Below are 22,835 nucleotides of genomic sequence, written 5' to 3'. Positions count from 1 at the left end.
ATATATATATATATATATATATGTCTTTATATGAGGGTATGCAGGCATATGAATACATATATGAATGTATGTATATACATTTACAGGTATTCATCGATAGAGGGCACGGGACCAATTTAACAGGAAGGGATGATACTTAAAAGGTGAAATTAAGAGGTGAGAGGAATATAATGAGAGGAGATGGGGAGAGACAGATTGGGGCAAACTATCTCATATAGAAGAGGCAAGGAAAAATGGTCACAATGGAAGAGAAGAATAGGAAGGCAAAAGGGAATGGGTCAACCTTATTCCTATTGAATCTGGCTTGAGGAGGGAGGGAAATACACACTAAATAGGGGATCTCACCCTCCAGGAGAATAGGGGGGAAGGGGATGAGAGGGGGGATGATGGAAGGGAGGGCAGGCTGGGGAGGAGGGAAGTTGGAAGCACCCACTTTTGAAAAGGGACAGGATCAAAGTAGAGAATAGAACAAGTGGGAGGGGGGATAGGAGGGAAGGAAATATAGTCAGTCTTTTACAATATATCTACTATGTTATTGTTTTGCATTAGCCGCACATGTAGAACCTATACTGAACTGCTTGTCTCCCCAGTGAGGGTGGGTGGCAGGGGGGGAAGGGAATGAATCTGGAATTGAAAGCTTTAAAATCAAATATTCAAATATATATATGTTTATGTGTATATATATACTATTATTAATACCATCTTACATGTAATTAAGAAATAAGATATACAGGCACTGAGGCATAGAGATTCACTGGAAAAGTCGAAACAGGTATGGGAGAAAATATGGGAGAGAGCAGATTGGAGGTGGGGATATCCTATGGAACTGCTGTTTTGGGGGGATGGGTGGGGGAAAAATGGGGAGAAAATTTGTAACTCAAAATCTGGTGGAAACGAATGATGTAAATCAGAAATTAATAAAGCATTAAAAAAAAGTTTAATCAGGGCAGGGTACCATCTTTTAAAAATTTTGTTTCTCCTCCAATATTCAGCACATCACTCTGTATTGCAGGGACCAAGGACAGAGGGTTACTGTCTTATACCTTACTGCTTGAAATGCCAAAATTGACACTGGGAGTCACACTTGCCAGCAGCTATTGGTCCACAATCATGAATGATCATATAGGAAAACCAAGAAAAACTTGTGCCCTATTCTGGGAAAAGAAATTATTGGGTAGGTTAGTTTTAATATTTGTCATTATTTGAATTGTATTGGGGACTGGAACCCTGATTTCATTGGTTTAGGCAAGTTGAGATGAGGAAACCCCCTCCACCAATGCAAATTAGTGCCTCCTCTACAATTTGTAGTAGACATGTGCCTAGAGTAGTGGGAGTACAGAGTCAAATGTTCACTATGAAGAGGTAGGAATCAAAATCAGGCATTTCTGATCAGAAATCAGTCCTGTCTATTGATTTTGCCACACTGCTTCTCTTGAGTTGTTTCAATTAACTAAAATGAAAGATTTAAGTTAAATAAACATTTATCATGTTGCTTATGCAAGGAAGTTGGCTTGATACTTGGGTATAAAGATGAATAAAAGGCAGTTACTCCTCTTAAGGGGTTCACAGTCAAGCAGGCAAGATTATATGCTATATGCATGGAAATAATAGTCTGTATTCATTTGGATGGGTTCATGATTCTCATGGTGCAGTTTTCTCTGTCAGTTCAAATGGAGTCTTCTCCATCATCTTCTAATCCTTTGTGATTCTCTTCTAGGCTGCCTCATGAATCCTCCATATAGGATGTACCCAATATCATGGCAGCTTTTTCCCCCCTCACTCTTTTACTTTTTTCCTTACAAATATAGAACTTGAGCTTAGGAACTATGGTTGTTAGTAGATGTTTACACCAAGAGTGCCTAGAATCTGGGTAACTTTTTTTTTCTGGAGTACCACATGTGAGCGGTGGGGGTGTGTGTGGGAGGGGAAAAGGTCAGAGTGGGAAAGGCACTACAGGTGCCAGCATATAAGTAATTATTTTGAGGATGAGGAGAGCATATGGCTGTCAGGGATGTTGAAGCAAGACTCTGACAGACATTCATGAGGTAACTTAAGGTCCCATGAACTTTAAGATTCTCTTATGAAGTCCGTAAATCATACTTGAGGAGTCAACATAATTAGAGGTACAGGCAAAGCTGTACCAAGGCATATGACCAGGATTGAAGTAGGATTTGAAGGTGAAATTAAAAAAATACCAAGAAAAATGGGAAGGGGCACCAAAAGACAATAAAGTGCTTGGTCATCATATACTGAAGCAACCATCTTTTATTATAAATACAATACAAATGCCTTTCTCCACCCTGAAAAGTTTGCCTACAAACATAAAAGACCTGGCTATTTACCATCACAAACTGCACAGCATGGCCAAAGAGAATGTAAACATGGAAAATGAGCATTGAATTTGGCAATAAAGACTTTAGAGACCTTTTTGATAGAATCATTTCAACAGAATTTTGGGAACTACAACTCATTTGCAAAGAACTAAGGAATGACTGCATGGTGAAAAACTAGAATCTGATCACATAGACTAATCCTTATTTCTAGTTTAGCAGTGAAGGAAGAAAAAGAAGAAGGTTGATAGGTTGAAAAGCATTGTACACCCAACTTTAAAGCCTGCACCCTCTTAGTTCAGGTTCAGTGTTGGAATGAAATAAGGCACTGTAAATCACAAAACATTTAACAAAGGAAGATGTTTACTTTGCCCTAACACAGCAAGGATATGCAACAAAGATATACAGCAAGAATAGAGAAGTGCTTAGCTTCTCTGTAAGCCTCCCCCTCAACTTCTCCATCTGAAAACTGATCTGTCATTAAGGTAGAATGACTAGCGTGATCCCAGGCACCCACTAAATCTAAGAGGCACCAAGTCTACATGGCTTGGACTTTTTATAGGCCCAAGGACAGAAAACTACATCTTAGAAGCTGGGGTCAATGAAGTTTCACGAAGGGAAGATGCTTCATCAGGAAGCCACTGGGGAAGCTGGGGTCAAGGGAAGTTGTGGAGAGGTTGTATGTGGGGAGAAAGCTGTGTTAGGATAAGGGGAACTGCATCAGGAAACTGCTGCATAACACAAAAGGATAGATTTTTTTTTTTTGTATAGGAGAGACTTAAACATATTTCCAGGCTAAGAGGAAGCATCCAATAGAGTGGGAGTGGCAAGAAGGGGAAAATGATTAAAGGAGTAATATCTCTAACCCTAATACACTTGAGATGCAGACCAGTATCTTTTAATGTCTTTTTTTTTTGCTTTTTGGAGGGAAATTGGGGTTAAGTGACTTGCCCAAGGTCACACGGCTAGTTTTTGTGTCAAGTATCTGAGGCCGAATTTGAACTCAGGTCCTCCTGACTTCAGGGCCAGTGCTCTATTCACTGCGCCACTTAGCCACCCCTCTTTTGATGTTTTTAACACATCTCCCACTGCATGTCCTATCAGCACTTCAAATTCAATATGTCCAAAATTGAGACTGTCAAGTAGGAAGGGGTCATTATTTTGTTAAATATTGTGTCAAATAATATTTTCTTGAATATTGTGAGGGGGTATCATGGTGTACCTAAAAAAAATATCTGAAACTTGTGTGAGCTGAGCTATGTCATTATGGATAAGTCATTTAACATCTAAAAGTTTCAGTTTCCCCATCTGTAAAATGTCTGGATGATATTACAGTTGACTACCTACCTCTGGGTGCCTGTTAAAAAGTCCTTTTTAAAATTTGAAGTGATATAAATGTTAATAATTGTTAGCCACTACAGAGAGTTCAGGGAGTATATTTCCTGAGGCAAAGTTACCGAATTTGGCAATTAGGAGGCCAATAGTGAAAGCTGAGATAGCAGTGTCAATTGAGGGTGAGAAGTTAGATTATAAAGGGATAAGAAAATCATAGATCTAAAGCAAGAAGGAACTTCAGTGGTCAATTAGTTTGACTCTTCATCTTGTAGATGAGGAAACTGAGGCCCAACAAGGTTAAATGACTTGCTCAAGGTCACAAAGCTAGCATGTGGCAAGAGGCAGGATTTGAACCCAAGTCCTCTGATCCCACAGTAAATGCGCTTTCCACTGGATCAAATGGGCAGTATAATCATGAAAGCATAAAATATAAAATATTTTTTCTAGAAATATAGTAATGAAAAGATAGGAAAGAGCAAATGAGTGTTAGTTCAAGTCATGCTCAGGAAGAAATAAAGATCTTTTAGTTTAAGTGAACTCTGAGTATGTTTATTGTGTTGTGTTTGCCTTTCCTTCTCAAAGAGGACCATGACATCAGGGGAATGATGACGTGACTTGCAATTGACTTGGACTTGAGTGAGGGGGGGCTGTGCAAGGTCACCAGCCTCACTTTCTCCTCCAGAGCCATCTGGGTCCAGTGGCCAGATATTCATCAGGATGACTGGAGATGGCCCCAGATGCAGTGGAAGACCCTGGTCCTTGTAGGCTAAGATCTTTTCAGATTTTCACTTTGAGTATGTTTATAGCTTGAGAGGGAGGATTCAGGCACGAGAATGAGATTGATTAAAGATATAGAAGGAAATGAGACTAAGGTTAGCCTCCCAGAGGATAACTAGCTATTCTAAATAATAAATTTTTGGTAGTTTTAATCTTTAAAAAGGAACTTGTAGAGGAAAAAAATAGTAAGAGAAAGAGCTCTCTGGTGAAATTGATTCATCATCTTATTACTTAAAACTAGATAATTTGGTTGGAGCATACCTTGTGAAAAATTTCCCTACATTTAGATTTGTAGGATAAATATTTGCTTATGTAGAAAGGAACTGATTTTTATCTTTATTGAATTGAGATTGCTATGAAATAGTAATTTAATGTTATTGCATAGAAGACAAAAGAATACATAGAATTAAAAGAGAAAAACAAATGTAATCTTTTAACACAAATCTATGAAATAGAAAAGTTTTTTGTCTCACAGGAATAAAATGGAGTAATAAGTATCAACGAACAAAATCTGTTATATAATAAACACACAAGATTGAGAATGATCATTTATGATTTAATGAAGACAAAAGAGGGGAGGTACAGCATGAAGAGACTGAATCTGGAGTTTTGGAAGTTTGTTCTAAGAACATCTCAGCAATAGCTGCTGTTCGTACCCACTATTTATATCAATGTGTTAGCAGCATGTTGCTAATTGCTGATCACATCTGGTAAGGTAGTCAATGTAAGATAAACATAGTATAAAGGCGTATCCTCAGGAGTCCCCTACATTAGAGTTGTCCAAGCAGCAAATGGGCAGTTTCCATCTTAGTGGTTATCAGTGGTAATAGATGTGGCAGAAAGTGACCACAAAGGATTCAGATGAAGGAGCTCAGTGAAAGCTGTTCCTTTGATATGAGCATCAATGACTATACCCACATATTACAGGGCAGGAGGAAGCATTTAAGGCAAGTTTGCATAGGCAGCAGTCTATTCTTGTCAGATGAGTTCTACTGATCTAATCCAGACTAACTGCTCAATTAGTAACAGGCATTAGATAGGGTACTGAAGATAAGACACAAAAACAATCAGAAAAATACCTCCTGACCTCAAGGTACTTCCATTTTACTGGGAAAGGGTTTATAACATATATATATATATATATATATATATATATATATATATATATATATATGCATACTTATTTTGGAAGGGACAAAACACTAATAAGTAGGGAATCAGGAAAGGTTTGCTATAGGAGGTGGTACATGAATGAGACCTAAAGGAAGCTTGAGATTCTAAATGGAGCCAAGGCAAGTTTTCTAAGAATGCAGACACTGAGGAGGAAAATAGACTGCTGATTCCATCGGCTTAAACATAAGAGTGATGTATAACAAACCTGGAAAGGTAGGCTACAGTCAGACTGTAAAGGGTTTTAAATGTCAAGGTAAGAAATTGTTATAATTCCATTCCAAATTACCCTCTTTCCTCATTTTAATTTCAGGTTCTTATAAGGGATTAAAAAAAAAAAAAGGCCTGTAAAATTTTGTTTCTCCTTGCTGCAGTTTTAATGGCCTGGAGGCCTGGTTTCAAGAGATAAGGCAAAAACTTGTCTATCTGAGCCTGTTGTCCTGGAAGCAGAGCTCAAGTATTCATTGGGAGGGAGATGAGGATTATACCTGGGGCAAGGTGGTATGATGTGGAGATCACATCAGCTTTTGGAGCTCCCATATTACATTGTTGACTCATATTGAGCTGGAAATCCACTAAAATCCCGAAGTTGTTTTCAACCAGGCCTTTGTAGCCTTTCGTTTGTGAGGATGATTTTTTGAACCTAAGTATAAGAACTTACATTTGTCACTATTAAAATTAAAAATACTAGTTTAGGCCCACCAATCTAGCCAATCAATAACTAGTCTTATATGTATATGTTTACATATATCTATCCATCTAATCTTGTATCTATACATATCTAAATATACATACACATATATACTTGAGTAATAAAATGAGGTAGAGAGCTCAACACAAGAAGGTAAATAAAACATTACATTATAGGTATCACTGAGACATAGTAGAACATAATTCATGGTTAGAATATTATAGTAGAAGGTTATATCAAGGACTTATGCTCTTGCGAAAAATATATAAACTTGAGGAAAGAAGTGTGGCATAGAGCTCATGGGCATTGATAAAATGAAGAGACAAAAAGATATGGTGGAAGTATTTTACAATCCACTAATCTAGGAGGGCTAATGGATTGTGGTCCCCCTCTTCCCTCTAGAGGCAATTGCCGAGTCACAGCTCCACAAAAGTTATTTCCTTTATGATGGATGCAAGGAAATGATGTTACTCTTCCCTCAGCTCTTGAGCTAACATGCTCATGGGTGGCAGTTGGTGGCAGGGATAGTGGCAATCTCCACAAGAATTGCTATCCTCATTGATGGCTTTGGGGTGGCATCCATGGCTGTGGGATGATGTAAGTTGTGGGAGAGAATGGCTATTCTTGTAGGGCTCTTGGATACGGGGTCTCAGGCTATCTCCACCAGGATCTGAGAGGAAGTGGAGGTCTCGGCCACCTGTTTTTCCTTCAGAGCATCTTGTCTCAATTACACTAACTTTTGTGCCTGGCTGGAGATGTATCTTGAGAGCCTACACTACATCATTGGAGTAGGGGTCATTTACTTGTATCAGGATGCTAATATCTCTTTCAACTCAGATAGGACTATGTGCAGAAAGTTCAAGGACTTGATAATATTGTGTGATGGATTCAGAAGTGATTTAATGAAGATTAATGGATAGATTGGTGTTGAGAGGGAAATTTACAGAGTACATAATCAGAACATACTACACCTGATTAAAAAATCAGCTGCAAAGGGAACCCAGGGAGACCTTGCTAGAATGTAGTTCCTGGAAATATCCACTATGCTGGGTTGCCTCTCATGAAGGTGAGAAGCAAACACATTTTAAGCAGGGTTAAAGTTTTTAATTTTAGCATTTATTCTACAACTTAAGTGTGACAGCCAAATAAATATTTGCATATTCATGTGGTAGTTTGATATACTCTTGCAAATAGATCTCCATTCTAACATGTTGCCAGGTACTTGAAATGTAGCCCCAAAGGCATCATAAATCATTCAAGCTCTAGCCCCACCCCCCCTTCAGGATGTTTAGTTAGGTTCTTGATGCTTTCATCATTTCAGAGGCTTTTATGTTTTTTTGCAGGTTCTCTTTCAGGCAAACTGATTAAGCATAAAGACAACTACTGACTGTGATCAAACACAAGCAGTTAAAAATGGACACAGACTGATTCCTGGATTTCTTGAGGGAAATTTTTCCTTTACGGGAGATTTTTCACATTAGGATATGGCTCTATTTTGTGAGCATTTTTTGAAGCATCACTTATTGTTAAAAAGAAAATCTCCTACATATAACTTGGACAGAAAATTCATAGGTCACAGTACTTGAATTCTATTACCTGTGTTGAAAATCAATCTTTCACAGGAGTCAGAGAACTGCTAAAATTATTTAATCTTTTACTCTCGTGGTTATACTCCTTTCCTCTCTGGAAGAAGAAAAAACAAGCTATATTTGAGGCCAACATCAGCTCTAGCCCTCTATCCCTATTCAAATACTTCATGTACCAAATCATGATTCTCTTCTTTTTCCCTAAACTGGGCCCATTCCCATGAGCCCTCGTTTTCTTGAGGGAACCATCATTCTCCAAGTCATACAGATGTATAACTTTGGAATTATCTTTGACTTTTGCCTTTCTCTTCTTTGCCCCAGATAAGTTGACAAATTCTGTTGAATTTCTCTCCACAATGTCTCATACCAATCATTTTGCCACCATCCTAGGTGAGGTCCTTATCATCTCTCATCTGGCTATAACTTCCTAATTAGTTTCTTTATGTCTAGGCTCCCTCCTCTCCAATCTATCCTTTACAAACTATCAAGTTAATCTCCCTACTAAAGAGTAGTGATTAGGTAATTTTCCTGGTTAAAAAGAACAAAACAAAATAAAACCCATCAGTGGCTCCTCACTGCCTTTGGGATAATTGCAAGTTGCTTAGATTGGTCTTTTAAAGCCCCTTACAATATGTCTGCAAGCTACCTTTTAAGACCTTATATGTCAGTAATGACCTATATACACTATTTAATGCAACAAAACTACACCGTTAGCCACTCCACAATCCTCATCTGCTACATAAAGTATAAATTATACACCTACTATACCTCACAGGATTGTTGAGAGAAAAGCCCTTCATATCTCTCTCTCTCTCTCTCTCTCTCTCTCTCTCTCTCTCTCTCTCTCTCTCTCTCTCTCTCTCTCTCTCTCGTTCTCCCCCTATCCCTCTCTTTCTGTGTAATTTATAAATGAAAGGTAGTATGACTTAGGAGATAGACTTGGCTCCCAAGTCAGGGAAACTGAATGCACATCCTTCCTCTGACATCTTAGATGTGGGATCCTGGCCAAGCTATCACCTCTCGGTGACCTAGGCTACTTTCTAAGAGTAAAAGTTGCCGAACCAATGTAGGTCTGTATTTGGTAGTAGTTTCTTCATCAGAAATTCTCAATACCAATTACACCAGAGGTGTGATCTAATGAAAGAAAAAAAGAACCTACTCTTAATTTTCTCAAAGCCACAAAGTGACTAAAGAAATGTGACAGAGTTCAGAATACAACTCAACTCCCTGGCCATACATTTTGGACATGGGGATTTTTAAATGTTAGCGTATGGTTGATGCCCTCATGGGTGTTGAGACGTGACTAATTTTTCAATTCCCTTTAATAGCAGTGCCAGGCATGTGCTGAAGCCAGCTAATTATTAAGTTTCCAAGGTGAACATTTATAACTCAGAAATCAGTAAATGCTACATCTTAGGGCTTGATTTACTGCTTTGTTGATTATCTAGGTTTAAGAAAGTGATGGAAAATGTTAATAATAAAGATTTAATTTAAAGGGTGCCATAGGTATATTTTTAAAAAAAGAACTGATTGTTAAGCATTTACCAGCACATTGCTGGTTGCTCTATTAAGCTTACATTTTTCACACATTGTCTTGTTTGTTCCTTACAACAACCTTGTAAACTAGGTAGTACAAGTTCAGTTACAGTTATATTGCAAGTGAGGGAACTGAAGTTAGTGGAGGATAGGTGCTGAAAGTGAGAAATGGCAGAGCTGGGTCTCAGAACCAGATATTCGGAGTACAAATCCAGAGTTCTTTCAATTACACCATGCCATATTTATTCATGATAATTAATGCTAGTTTGTCTCATAATGAGAGGCTTCTCTTTTAGCTTCTAAGAGACTGACTTCTTTTCTGGGCTACTTGTTTTGGACATTTCCTGGGATATCCTTCTTTTTTTTTCTTTTTGGAGGGCAATTGGGGTTAAGTGACTTGCCCAAAGTCACATGCATACATCAAGTATCAGAGGCCAGATTTGAACTCAGGTCCTCCTGACTCCAGGGCCAGTACTTTATTCACTGCTCTCCCTAGACACCCCCCCCCCCATATCTTTCGCAAATCATTTCTTAACCAATAGACTAATTCCTTTTTAGGGGTGTGTCTCAGGGAATTTTCATTAAATTTTGCTACTACTGTCTATTATGGCAGGTGCAAAACAAATTCATGACCAATGGTTCTATCCTGAGGTCATCTCAGAGACCATTTTCATGTTCAGGATTGTGACTCTTGTTACAATGAAAAAAATGAGTCAGCAGGTTTTCGGCTAAGGACCTCACTTGGACAATGCTGAAATGTCCTTGAATAACTTTACATAAAGGAGAGTTTAAACACAAGGAAATCAGCATGTGAAAAATAACTGACCATGGGAACTCTGTAACAGTGGCATAGCTTCCTAAGAGAGCACAAAATTTTTTCTCTGGCAGTCTTAACAGACAGAAAACAGGATGGATAGGGATTTGGCCAGAGTGGATAAAGTGTGGTCTTTCCTACCGCTACTATGATTCTATGATTAAGTTACACTACACTTCACATTGGCAGGAAGTGCCCACGACACTGTCTCCGATTCCATTAATTTCAGAAAATTATTCTCTTACAATAGATGACACTTTCAAACTCAATTATTCTCTTGCAGGAAATTCACTCATCTCAGTTCCAAGTCTGTGTAATAAAAGGAAGTAAATTCAAGATGAGCTAGCAAGTGGCTGGCTCAGCTGTCTCTTTCAATCTGTTTATCTTGTGGTTTGTTAATGGCTGTTAAATCCTATGCAGAAATTGTATCTGCCAAGATTTTAGAGTGGGAGAAGTATATAATCATTTACTGAGTAATCCTCTAAGAACTTATGCTTCAGTGAATGTTCCTTCATTCACTGGGTGATTCAAAGCGGTAATTTACCTTTTTCTTCCCTTTAAAGACAAAAATATCAGATCTAAAATAACTTCAATAAAAAATCTTTGTTGAGATGAGTCTTCAGAATTAGTTTAACCAAATGCAAGTGTGGTTCTTATGAAGGAATCAAAAGAATCATAGCTCTAGAGACATAAGGGACTTCAGATATCATCTAGTCTACTTTTCCCTTATCACAATTTTACAGAGCAGTAAACAGGTCTAGGGAGGTTAAATGAATTGTCCAAAGTCACACAAATGATAAGCAACAGAAGTGGGATTTCAACTTAGGTCCTCGATTCTGTAGCAACGGGTTTTCTCTGTACCACTCTAGCCCAAATAGCATTATTTTCCCTGGAGAAAGTCCTAAAGAAAAGTGTGAAATAGGCTGGTTTTTTTAAAAAAAATCTATCCAACCTCTATATTCTTTATTCTCACCTCAACTCCACCCCCTCCACTCTTCCATCTGCTCTGGAAAATTCTTTCTATGTTCCCTCAGATACCTAGGGTTCTCTGGCTCTCTTTTCATTCCCTTGCCAAAATCTGATTTCAAGAAAGTATTTGAAGCTCCTTCCAATGAATGAATATGTAGCTGATAATAGTTTAAATCATTATCTAGGTAAGGTGATTGTAGTTTAACTTGTCCAGAAAGCTTTTAGTAAAGGAATCTCTGTAGAAGTTTCTTGTTATCAGCAACAGGTAAAGAAGTATTTTGGAAGGAATGGTCCTTCCCTAGTACCATTGACATCACATCTATATCTATTAAAACCTAATTCGCTTATTCTCTTTAAAGATGAAAATGATAGCTAGCATGGTGTAGTAAACAGAAGGTTGGTCTTACAGTCAGAAAGACAGTTCAAGGTTCTGCTTCTGAAAAATAGAAGTTGTGTGATCATGGACAAATCACTTAACCATTCAGTGCACCTGGAAATTCTGTAAGAATGTCACAAACATTTTGAAGTTAAATCACAGTGTGCTCTTCAACAGAGATGATGTAATAGAATTTTGTCATTGTTATGGGGTCATATAGCATATGTTATGGGGTCACATAGCATAATCTAGCACAGGCCAGTCAGTACTAGTTAATTTTTCTTTGTTCTTTTAGTATCTTAAAAAAATGCACACAGTAATCTTAGGCACAAATGGATGACCAATGGTGCCTACTGCATTCTAATGTTCTTGACATTTTTTGTGTGCAAAGTATCTCATACTTTCCACTTCCAGCCCAGTACATGTATTACAGTATTTCTCACAAACATTTTCTTTTTTCAATCCCCTAAACAATAATACAATGAGACTTGCTATACTTGGCCAGGGTGCTAGACTTTGCAATGGTGATTGGGAAAAAAAATGCCATGGTTTTTATCTGTTGGCTGGCTATATTTCTGGAATGATGTCAATTTCTGGTAATAGATGTGACAATACATGTGTTTTGGCACTAGTTACCATTTGCCAATCTGCTAATCATTTCCCAGCAAGCCACAAACCATTACATAAATTCAAAAAAGGGAGAGCAGAACGAATGCTTGAATTTACCATGCACCACATTTTCATAATCCATTTCTTTCACCTCCTAGAATATCATCGTGCTTTAGAAATGCCAAGAAATTAGAAGATACAATTCTATTTTCTCCCTGGTGTCTACATTTCACTAGTTCTGGATAGATCATTTTGGCAAGACTGGCCTTGAGAAATCTGTAACAGTTATCAAGCAGTGAAGCTCCAAATGCTATTTCACACACGATTATCTATAGATTGTAGGTCATCTACAATCTTTCCTCTTTCCAGCTCTAGCTATTAGTTTGTGGTGTCACACACAATAAAGAACATCCTCACAAACTAACTGCAGGTCTAAGTCTGTTCCAACATAAATTTTGCTGGGTTGATGTGTTCTCATTGCTAAGAATCATAACTAAATGTCCTGCCTCCTGTTATTTTTCCCCCTCATCCCGGTTGTGTGCTTGGAGTACTAAGGCAGCTCTCTAAGCTTGCAATTCTGTTGCTATTTGTAGGCCACTTAAACTGTGCCCTTGCAATGCACTATCAGCAACTCAGGATGAATTACAGCTTTGTATACAATTAGGAATGGTTATTGTAATGCAGGATACATTGTCTAATTACAGGTTCACAAATCTGTAGTCAGAAGCACCACACTCCCCAAGCATCCTTGATTACTCATTTTACTGAACCACTTAAGGGCTCATAAATTTTGACTTTTCCATTTCTTGAGATGAGATACTTCAGATAGTCTTCTGCTCTTCCCTCTACTTGAACTCCCTGCCCTGCTGTTTATTACAATGGACAATTGATGTTCCTTCAAGCAAGTCAGGAAATATACCTTTTCATACTGTAGTATGACTATGGTATCAAGGTTGATGCAAATGATTTTTAATATAATGTATTTGATAATCCAAGGAGCTGAAGGTTGTAACTCCTGAAGAAGGGTGATGTCTTTGCAAAGCACCCAACACAGCAAATTGTATGGGGGTGGGTGCTTTGGGATGATGGTGCTTTTATGATCATCATCATCATCATCACCACCACCACCATCATCATTCAATTCCTCCTCCTCTTTCTCATTAGCATCTTAGAAGTCCACATCTGGTGCCTCATAGACATCAGAAGTAAGAAATAAACTAGTTCATGGAGAACTCATTTGTCTTTCCCTATCACATTGATCTAAGGCAACAGGTAACACTGGAGAGCTTCAGCAGAGACAAAGATTGCTTCTGGTAGTGAAGTGGAAGATATGTGAGCAGATAATGGGCCACATGAGCAGATGCTTTAATGAAAGCTAAAGAGTTAACTATGTAACATCATACTTTTTTTTGCAGCTTAAAGGATTTAGCTAAAGACAACCTACTTTTTTTTTTCTGGAGGGTAACCTAAGAAGGCACAGATCCTGTAGATCATGTTGGCAACTTCCACTGAGCTTGAATGTACAGATTTTCCAAAGGCTCCTCCTTAGGATATGGCCTATGCCCAGACTCTCAAGGCAATTCAGCAATGCACTAGTAGCTATATGAACTATATAACAAGGGGGAATAGGCCTGCCATGGTAGTGGAGGAAAATGACCCTGGGGATCCCAAATCAAAGTGATTCCACTTACTTCTTTCATCTCTCTCACCACCATATGTATGATTTTGCAACCACAGAACCGTGTCACCTTGGTATGGGGGAAAACATTGTCTCTGGATAAACAGACCTGGTTTAAATCCTACCTTTCATCCTTACTGCCTGTGTGACTTTGGGAAAGTCACCTAACCTTTATCTCCGGAAAATGGTCACCCAGCTCTAGATCTATGGTCCTAGGAACTCTGAAGTGCCAGTGTATCTCAAATACAGAAGTAATGATTATATCATTGCATCTTCTAATTGCATGTAATAGCTGCAGAAAACCTCCACACGGGGGTAAATCATGTTTGTTTGACTTTTTAGGTGGAAGAGGGGAGGCAAGGACCACATCTGCTTGTCTGGGTAGCCTCCTTCACCACCTGGGTTCAAATATTGGCTCTGAGCCATATCACCGAGTCCATTTCCTCATCTGCAAAATGGAGACAATTATACCAGCACTACCTAATCCACAGGAATATTAAGAGGATCAAGTGAGGTAGTGTGTGTGAAATGCATTGTAATTATAAAAATGGAGCTACTATTAGAATCCATTCTCAATGATGGGATCCTGGAGGAAAGGGAGATTGAGAAGTCCAGGATAATGCCAATGTATTAACATAAAATACTGAAACGATGGTGGTGTCTTTGACAGAAATAGGGAAGACTGGAAATGGGATGGACTTAGGGAAAGGATGAGGAATTCAGTTTTAAACATGGCAACTTTCAGATGCCATATAGTTTGAAATGTCTAATAGGTAACTGGTGACTTAGGACTGAAGCTCAGGAAAGATACTTTATACACATACATATATACGTAATATGAAGTAATATATCATACATGCACATATGATCTGCATAGAAAAATATGTTAAGCCTATAACTGGTAATATTACAGATAACAAGATAATGGAGGGAGAAGAGAAGAGGACCCTGGATGGAACACTGGGGGAACATCCACAAATAGGTGGTATGATATGAATAAAGAGACAGTAAAGAAAACTTACAAGGAACAGTCAGATAGATAGAAGGCAAAAGAGGAACAAGTATTGCCATGAAAATGAAGAGAGGAGTGGGGCCACTAGGTAGCTCAGTGAATAGAGCACTGACAGGTGGATCTGAGTTAAAATCCAGCCCCAGACACTAAACACTTACTAGTTGTGTGACCTTGGGCAAGTCACTTAGCTCCAATTGCCCTGCCCTCCTCCCCTCCAAAAAGCAAAAACAATAAAAAATGAAGAGAGGAGAGAGTATCCAGGAGAGAGTGGCCAACATCAGTGGTATTACACTGTTACATTTTTAGCAATTGGCTCTCTTACAAAAAAATGGGATGAAATTTTTTTGAAATTATTAACATTTTCTCTACCACTGTCTTAAGTCTAAACAACAAAACAACAGAACAAGCTCTGATTTGTTGCCTTTGCCAATTTCTGAGGTGTAAATGTTTACACTGACAATTTAACAATCAGTTCTCATGAGCTATTCAAGCTGGCTCTAGAACACCACCTCTGAACACTTAAATATATCAGATAACTAGAAAACGATTAATTTTAGGGTGGAAAGCATCATATTTGGCAATTTAAGAGATGACTGATAACTTTGGAGAGGATAATTTAATCTGAATGATGAAGTCAGAAGGCAGAATGCAGAGGACTTCAAGGAGGATTGCCTTTCAGAAATTGTACAGAGCTTTCAACAATCCCAAAATGTTCCCATACATCGTATCTCCCTGCCTATTTTTGTTAAGTCGATAGGCACTTTATAAATCATGGGACTCCACAATCTTCAAACATTAAGAAATATAAGGACCCTCAAACAACATTGAAGAGTGATGATAAAGACATTAAAAACTCTAATTCCTATTGAGTAGCAAGCTTCACCTCGGTGAAGCAAGAGGTAGCACTAGTAATTCCAAATATCATTTTATACTTAAGAAGTCTCCTTGTTATAACTGAATATACTTGGCTCTATTGATAAATAAAGCATAAATGATTCAGTGCAGTTAAGACAACTGCCTTTTCTTTGATGAAGTTCTGAATCAATTTTTTCCCTAAAAGCTGCAAATTGTCTTAATTGATACCCTTTATTGTCCCTTTTATATATATATATATATACATATATATATATATGAAACAGAACAAAAGAAAACAAAAAAAACCCCAAACCTCTGGATGAATCTTACTCTTGGGAGTGAAGTTTGAAGTCTCAGTTTTAGCTTTGAGCCTCTCCTATGATATTACAGTAAAGACTTCTTCTTGATCAAGTCCTTTGTACTATAGAATTTCTTTCTTAACAAGAGTCACAATGCTGAGTTGGTGCAAGCAAAAGATAAGATGCCTTATTAGGGAAATATTAGAAAAGGGAGTGGGCTAGCCATATTTCCAGAACCAGGAATAACAGATGGATAATCAGAATAGTGCAGTGGTCTACACTAAATATTATAAGATCCAGAGGAAGGCCTCCAAATCTGTGCATTGATTCTATATAGAGGGTTTATAGGAAGACATAAATAACAATAGCAAGGCTGAAAAAGCATAGATAAATTGCAATATGCACTGGTAGATAGGATGCCTATATCAATGAGCTTACAGATCCTTCAAAATATAAATATCACAAACATTTCTAGCAGATTAAGTTCTACCCTCTCTGTAAACACAGAATTCTTTTTCTAGTTGGAATACCAAATTAGACTCAAGCCTAAGTAACTATGACATGGTACAGCAGCATGGAGTCAGTAAGACCTGAGATCAAGTCCTGCCTCAGATGCTTATTAGTATGTTTGACCTTGGATACTGTCTGCCTTAGGTTCCTCAGCTGTAAAATGGGGAAAATAATAGTTCCTACCCCTCAGAGTGGTTGTGAGAATAAAACGAAATATTTGTAAAGAGTTTGGCACATAGTGAGTGCTTAATAAATGTTCGTTCCACTTACATTCATTTTACTTTTGTATAGTGTTCATCTGGTAAGAAAACAAACTTTTAATAAACTTGTACATGACTTGGAAAATTCTATCAGCACATAATTTGTGCAGTGTATTTTCAAATTTTGATTAAGCCTAAAAACACTATTTAGCAAGATATTGGTATTTATTTAATAAAGGGTTTTTAATCTGCTAGAAAACTAGCTTGTTTTGGTACTATGAAAAATGTTACTCTGAATGGTCTTTGGCAAGGGTTATATATCCCATTATAGTAAAGGAGAAATTATTGACTTTGAAACCATCATTGTGGCCCAGTTGTATTTGCTTACTTAATTTTAAAATAGCTCATTAATTAACAAACTAAAAAAAAATTATTGACTGTTTTAGGCCCTAGGGAAGGAAGGAAATAAGCATTTATTAATTACTTACAATATGCCAGACACTGTGCTAAGCAATTTACAAATGTTATCTCTTTTGATCCTTACAACAACCTTAAGAGCTAGGTGCTATTATTATAGTTGAGAACAATGAGGCAGATAGAGACTAAGTGATTTGTCCCATGATCACACAGCAAGGAAGTGTCTGAAGCCAGATCTGAACTCAGGTCTTCTGACTCCAGGCTCAGCATTCTATCCACTACCTAGGAGAGATGTAAAGATAAGTGAGATGTAATCCTTTGACCCAAGAAGCTTATACTTCAGTAGGATGACCAGATGGGTACATAATGAACTATAATTGTAATGTAATGCCAAAAGAAGGCAACTTTCCAGGTTCAAAATACCAGCATAGGTGCTCTCTATTTTATTCAGTGACAAACCAAGAACAGAGAAGATCGAAACATGACATCATTCCAAATACAGCATTTACTAAGTGTGATTAAATAATCTCCAAGGACTACCCCACCCCAGGACCTTCCAATCATTGAATCAATTACAAAGTCCCTGTTCTAAATACTTCTCCACCCCTAGGCTATACCTTAATTAAGTCCACCACAAAACCCCTCTTCTCAAATGGAGATTAGTTTCCAAACATAGGTAAAGTACCTTCATTTGTCAATCACAGAGCACAATAAGGTCAAAAGTTCCCCACCCCTGGATCCCAATTGAATCTACCCCAGAGTTACATCAAGTTTAAACACAGCACTTAATACCCAAATGGAAGTCTTTTCTTCATCTTGACAGGAGGCAAGTTCTCAGCAATCTTAGTTCCTGGGGAGACAAGGCTTAGCAAGGCCATAAGATACATTGCCAGTCCCTTCATGAATTCATCCTCTGTCTGTAGAACAGTCCTAGAACCCCTGAACACATTAGCAAAGCCCTCTCCCAGGATTTCTGTAAACATACAACAAGAAAATCCTTCTTCAGGGCTTCTGAACCAACAGAAAGGCTCCCAGACCCCTGCAACAACAGCACTGTCCTTCACCAGTGGACAGTATTCATTCTGTCTGCAGGACAGTCTCCAGACCCCTGCAACAACAGCACTGTCCCTCACCAGTGGACAGTATTCACTCTCTGTCTGCAGGACAGTCTCAGGCCTTCTTAGAGAATAGCCAGGTTCCAGGACTTCTTCAACAAAAGGACTGTCTTTCACCAGTGGACAAATCTGGCAAAACAACATCAAAACAGACAGACAAAGTACCAGCAAAACAGCCATGTCTCCTCAGTCCTTGGCAGCTCAGGGGGCAGGTCTCAAAAGTCCAGGGCAATTCAAAGCGGCCACCAGCAATTCTCTTAGTCTCTCTCTCTCTCCACGAGGTGCTGCTTCCAAAAAGATCTTCCGCCTCTCTCTTGTGTCTCTCCAAATCTACATCACCAGCTCCTCCCAGTTCAGGACTCTCCCTTCACATCAACAAGCCCATCCCACAGGTGGGATTAACAAGCTCTGGGTTTTAACACAATCAATTTGAAAACCAAGCCAATACAGGGGAATCTTTAATTGCCATTACTATCACAATAATATAAATGATAACATAGCAAATAGATAATATTTTCAGATATGAATGAGCGTATTCTTCTTATTCTCTGCACTCATGCCTATGTCCAGGTTTTTAGATTTCTATACCCATTGTCTCTTCATCTGAAATTCTTACTGTTATTACTAAAGTTGTCATTAATAGCTAGCATTTATATAGTATGTTAATGTTTACAAAGTCCTTTACAAAGATTATCTAATTTTATTTTTTCAGCCTCTCTGGTAGGTAAGTGCTATTACTATTCCCATTTTACAAATGAGAAAACTGAGTTTGAGAGACATGAAGTGCCTTGATCAGTATCATAGAGCTAGTGAGTATATGAGGGAGGATTGAATCTAGGTCTTCTTGACTCCATATCCAGTGCTCTACCAATTCCTTCACTTAGCTGATTCAATACCATTGCTTCAGGGACCTTCATATACAAAGCATGATATGAGTTTCTCTAGGTAAGGTAAAAAGTGTCATAATGTCTATACTAATGATACACATAAGTCTATCAGCAAGGGTAGTGTGGAAAGGAAAAAAAAATCCATTTCTAATATAAATCAAAAAGGGGAAAAGATGATCAAGGATAACATTGCTTTTGCTACATAGCAAACACCTTCAATTTTCAAGTTGAAGCCTGATATAGAAACTTAAAAACAGAACAATAAAAATGTACATTTCAATCAATTCTCTACATAGTATCTGAAGACAGATTTTTGTTTAATAAACTTTAGTGTTCCCTATTACCTTTAAAAGTAAATACAACTCTTGTTTGGCATTTAAAGTCTTTTGCAACCTGCCTTTCCAGTCTTATTACAAGTTGTGCCCTTTCATAATCCTATGCAGGACTCATCCAATTGATCTTCTTCCTGTCCCTCAAGCAAGGCACTTGATATCTTGTCTCACACAGACTGTACTCCAGATGTGGAATGTACTCTCTCCCCATTTCTGCCTTGTAGAAGCTCTAGATTTCTCAAAAGCTCAGCTTAAGTGCTATCATCTACATGAGGCTTTTCTTAATTCTCTAAGAGCTAAGGAAACAGTTTTTTAGCTCCAAGTTGCCATGACCATGCTTTCATTTTGTATCTATTTTTTACATGTACATATAATTTCCTTGACTGAATGTAAGCTCATGGAGGGCAGAAGGTGTTTCAAGTTTGTCTATCTCCAGAGTCTAGTATGCCTGGCATACCATAGGCCCTTAAAAAGTGCTTGTTGACTGATTAAATTTTGTACCACTGAGTGCAATGACTTAATTCACTGCCTTTCCTATTTTTCCCCCTCAGGTCTTGAAAGAGTTTCCATGTGTGAAACAGAAGAGGCATCATACCTTCTATAATTTGTATAAAGAATTTCCACAAAGAGGAAAATTCCAGATTCCAGCAGAGATGTTGTGGAAGAGATTCCTTTTTGGCTTTGTGGTAGATCAGATGTTTTCTGAGGTCTAGCTCAGTGATTCTGTTACTTCTGGGGGTACCTCAAAGCCACTTCTCACTGCACTGGCAGAGTGAGAAAGGAATGGGAAATGAACTCTCAGTGAGCACTACGGGAAGGAGTACTCATCCTTGAAAGCCATATACTCTAGAAACAAAGGCTAGGAACAACCTAGAGCAACTCTTCAGAATGATGGATGTCACTCATAACAGAGAGCTTAAACCTCCTTGCCCCTCCCCCAACTCTCTACAAATAGGAATCCTAAAATAAAGCTGGGGAGCACAGAGGACAAAGACACAAAGCCCTGCTTCTAAAGAAGCTGAAAGGAAATAAGAGGGAAAACAAAACACTAGTGTCACTAACAACACAACAAGGACAACAAAAACAAAGTTAAAGGAGCTTCTGAGGTAGAAAGCAAAATGTTTTTCAGATGATAAAATCCACAAAGCATTTTCATCAAAGGGAGGGAGCACTTACAAGGAAAATATAAAGAAGTGAGGTCAACCCAAACAATACTCTTCCCAAGATTTAGACACTGAGGAACAGTAGTTAGTGTCAGAACCTCATCCTCAATTAAATATTATATTTTTTGTGAAGAACAGATAATGATGTTAGATGATGCATACTCTTACATGTGAATCTGCTGAGAGTGATGATTTTGGTTTGGAAAACAATAATGTATGTCTTTATATATGAAAAGAAGTCATTAATTGGTAGCATTAGTCTATGGTTGACAATCTTAAAAGAAGGAACTTCAGGGCAGGCCCTAACTATTTGCCTTCTTTGGCTGATCAATATATGCCTATCAATTTGATACCTATTGATCTCAAGAGGTTTGCTTACATCTGGGTTTAGTTCTCACGTCTCTACACATGACTCTCAATTTATCTACCTTAGTCACTTCTGAACTACCAGTTTGAAACTCAGTGTCCAGAACTGATCACATTGTCTTGTTCCCCAAGTCTGTGTGCTTCTGAATGTCTTTTTTTCTTTAGAAGGCACCACCATAGTTCTCATCACACAAGTGTGTAATCTTCCAGTAGATACTGAGCTACTCATCAAATCTAACTCCATGGTATCTTTTGCACCCACTCTTTTCTCTCTTCTCACAAAGTTTATGGTTTTCATCACCTCTTGTTTTGACTTTTTACACCTCCAGACTCTGCCCTCTCTAGCCAGTCCATTTTCTACATAACTGACACTGATTTTCTAAAGTACAGCTCTAATCATGTCATTCCTTTGTCAATGAACTCCATTGGCTCTCTATTGTTTATAAGATCAAATCTCAGCTTCTTTGTTTAGCTTTAAAACCCTTTACAACCTGATCCCAATGTACCTATCCAGCCTCACTATAAATTACTCCCTTTTCTTCACTCTGCTGTCCAGAAAAAAGGACATTCTTGATTTTCTTCATATATGATACTCCTTATCCTGTTTCCATGCCTTTAACATTGGTTGCTCCTGTTCAATGCAACTATGAACTGACCTTGCCTGATTCCAAGGGGCAAACTGCTTGAAGGCAAATGAAACCAGTTAAAAGGAGAACTTACTAAAAAAAGAAAGGAGCCCACATTCTGACCAGATGTTACCACTCCCCAGCCTTGTCCAGACTTTTCTGTGGACTTTTGATGCAAAACAACTTGTATGGCAGCTTTCTGTGGCTGTTTCTCATGGATTCTCCTGAAGTGTATTTAACTCTGCCCCTCTCTAACCATCTTGGGCACTCCAGCACTTTGGTGCTGCGTGGTGACCCAGGATTGCAATCCCCTTGCCTCCATTAAAGAGTCTGGTTTTTGCTACTCTGGCAGTATTCTTTATTTCAGTTTGACCTTCCCTTTAACTACTTAGGCAATGCACTCCCACCTCACCTCTGCCTCTTAAAATCTTCTGTTTTCTTTGAAACTCTGCCTGAGTCTTGCCTTCTGTATGAAGCTTTTACTAGTCTTTCAATTCATCCCTTTCTTTAAAAAAATTAACTTGTATTAATTTTATATGTTTATTTTGCACATGTATATGTTCTTTAACTGGTAGAATATAAGCACTTTGAAGGTAAGAATTGTTTCACATTTAGTTTTGTATCCCTAGAATCTAGAACAATGTTTGACACATAGTAGTGCTTAATTAATACTGTATCACTCATTCATTCACCTATTTTCATCTTAACATTCTGTACCATGTCCATTTCTACTTCAGGAATAATAAGATCATAATTATATTTAAATCTCCATTGTCCAAAACATCATTAACATTACTACCTGTGGATATTATTGCTTTATCTAATCTTTTTTGCTAATGTTAACAATTTTTCTGCTCACTTAATATTTGTTGATACCATCAGCATCTCTGGAAAAGGGAAATAGAAGAGAGAGACTTTCAGAAAAGACTGAATCACTTCTATCATGATCAGGGAAATACCAGATAGCCCATTATAAACTCAGAGAGAGAAGACAACCCTTCTTTATCTGGTTTGTTTTTGTAACAATAAGTAGATGACACTGTCTGAAAAATCAAATATTGATAGTATTGTTGAAATATAAATTATTTGAGACAACTTGTGGCATTAATATCTTTTAAAGTAGTTAATACGATATTTGATCATTAGTTAAGTGGGCAATTTATGAGCACATTTTCAGGGTTT

At 37.9% G+C, this 22,835-nt stretch overlaps 1 protein-coding gene across 1 annotated transcript in view; it reads right to left on the bottom strand.

Annotated features, from left to right (window-relative positions):
* The window catches only part of RALYL (RALY RNA binding protein like), an 823,485-nt gene that overhangs the window by 159,326 nt on the left and 641,324 nt on the right, over positions 1–22,835 (bottom strand). The window contains exon 6 of the mRNA XM_069100197.1: positions 8,334–8,356. Coding sequence (XP_068956298.1) covers positions 8,334–8,356 — 23 coding nt within the window. The remainder of the gene's footprint in view (positions 1–8,333; positions 8,357–22,835) is intronic.

This window comes from Petaurus breviceps, unplaced genomic scaffold (assembly GCF_028583685.1).
Source record: "Petaurus breviceps papuanus isolate PSGF00001 unplaced genomic scaffold, PetGlider_PUasm1.0 38, whole genome shotgun sequence".
In the NCBI taxonomy this organism is placed as follows: Eukaryota; Metazoa; Chordata; class Mammalia; order Diprotodontia; family Petauridae; genus Petaurus; species Petaurus breviceps.
Note: the sequence above shows the minus strand (reverse complement) of the source record. Positions and strands in the feature narration are given on the sequence as shown.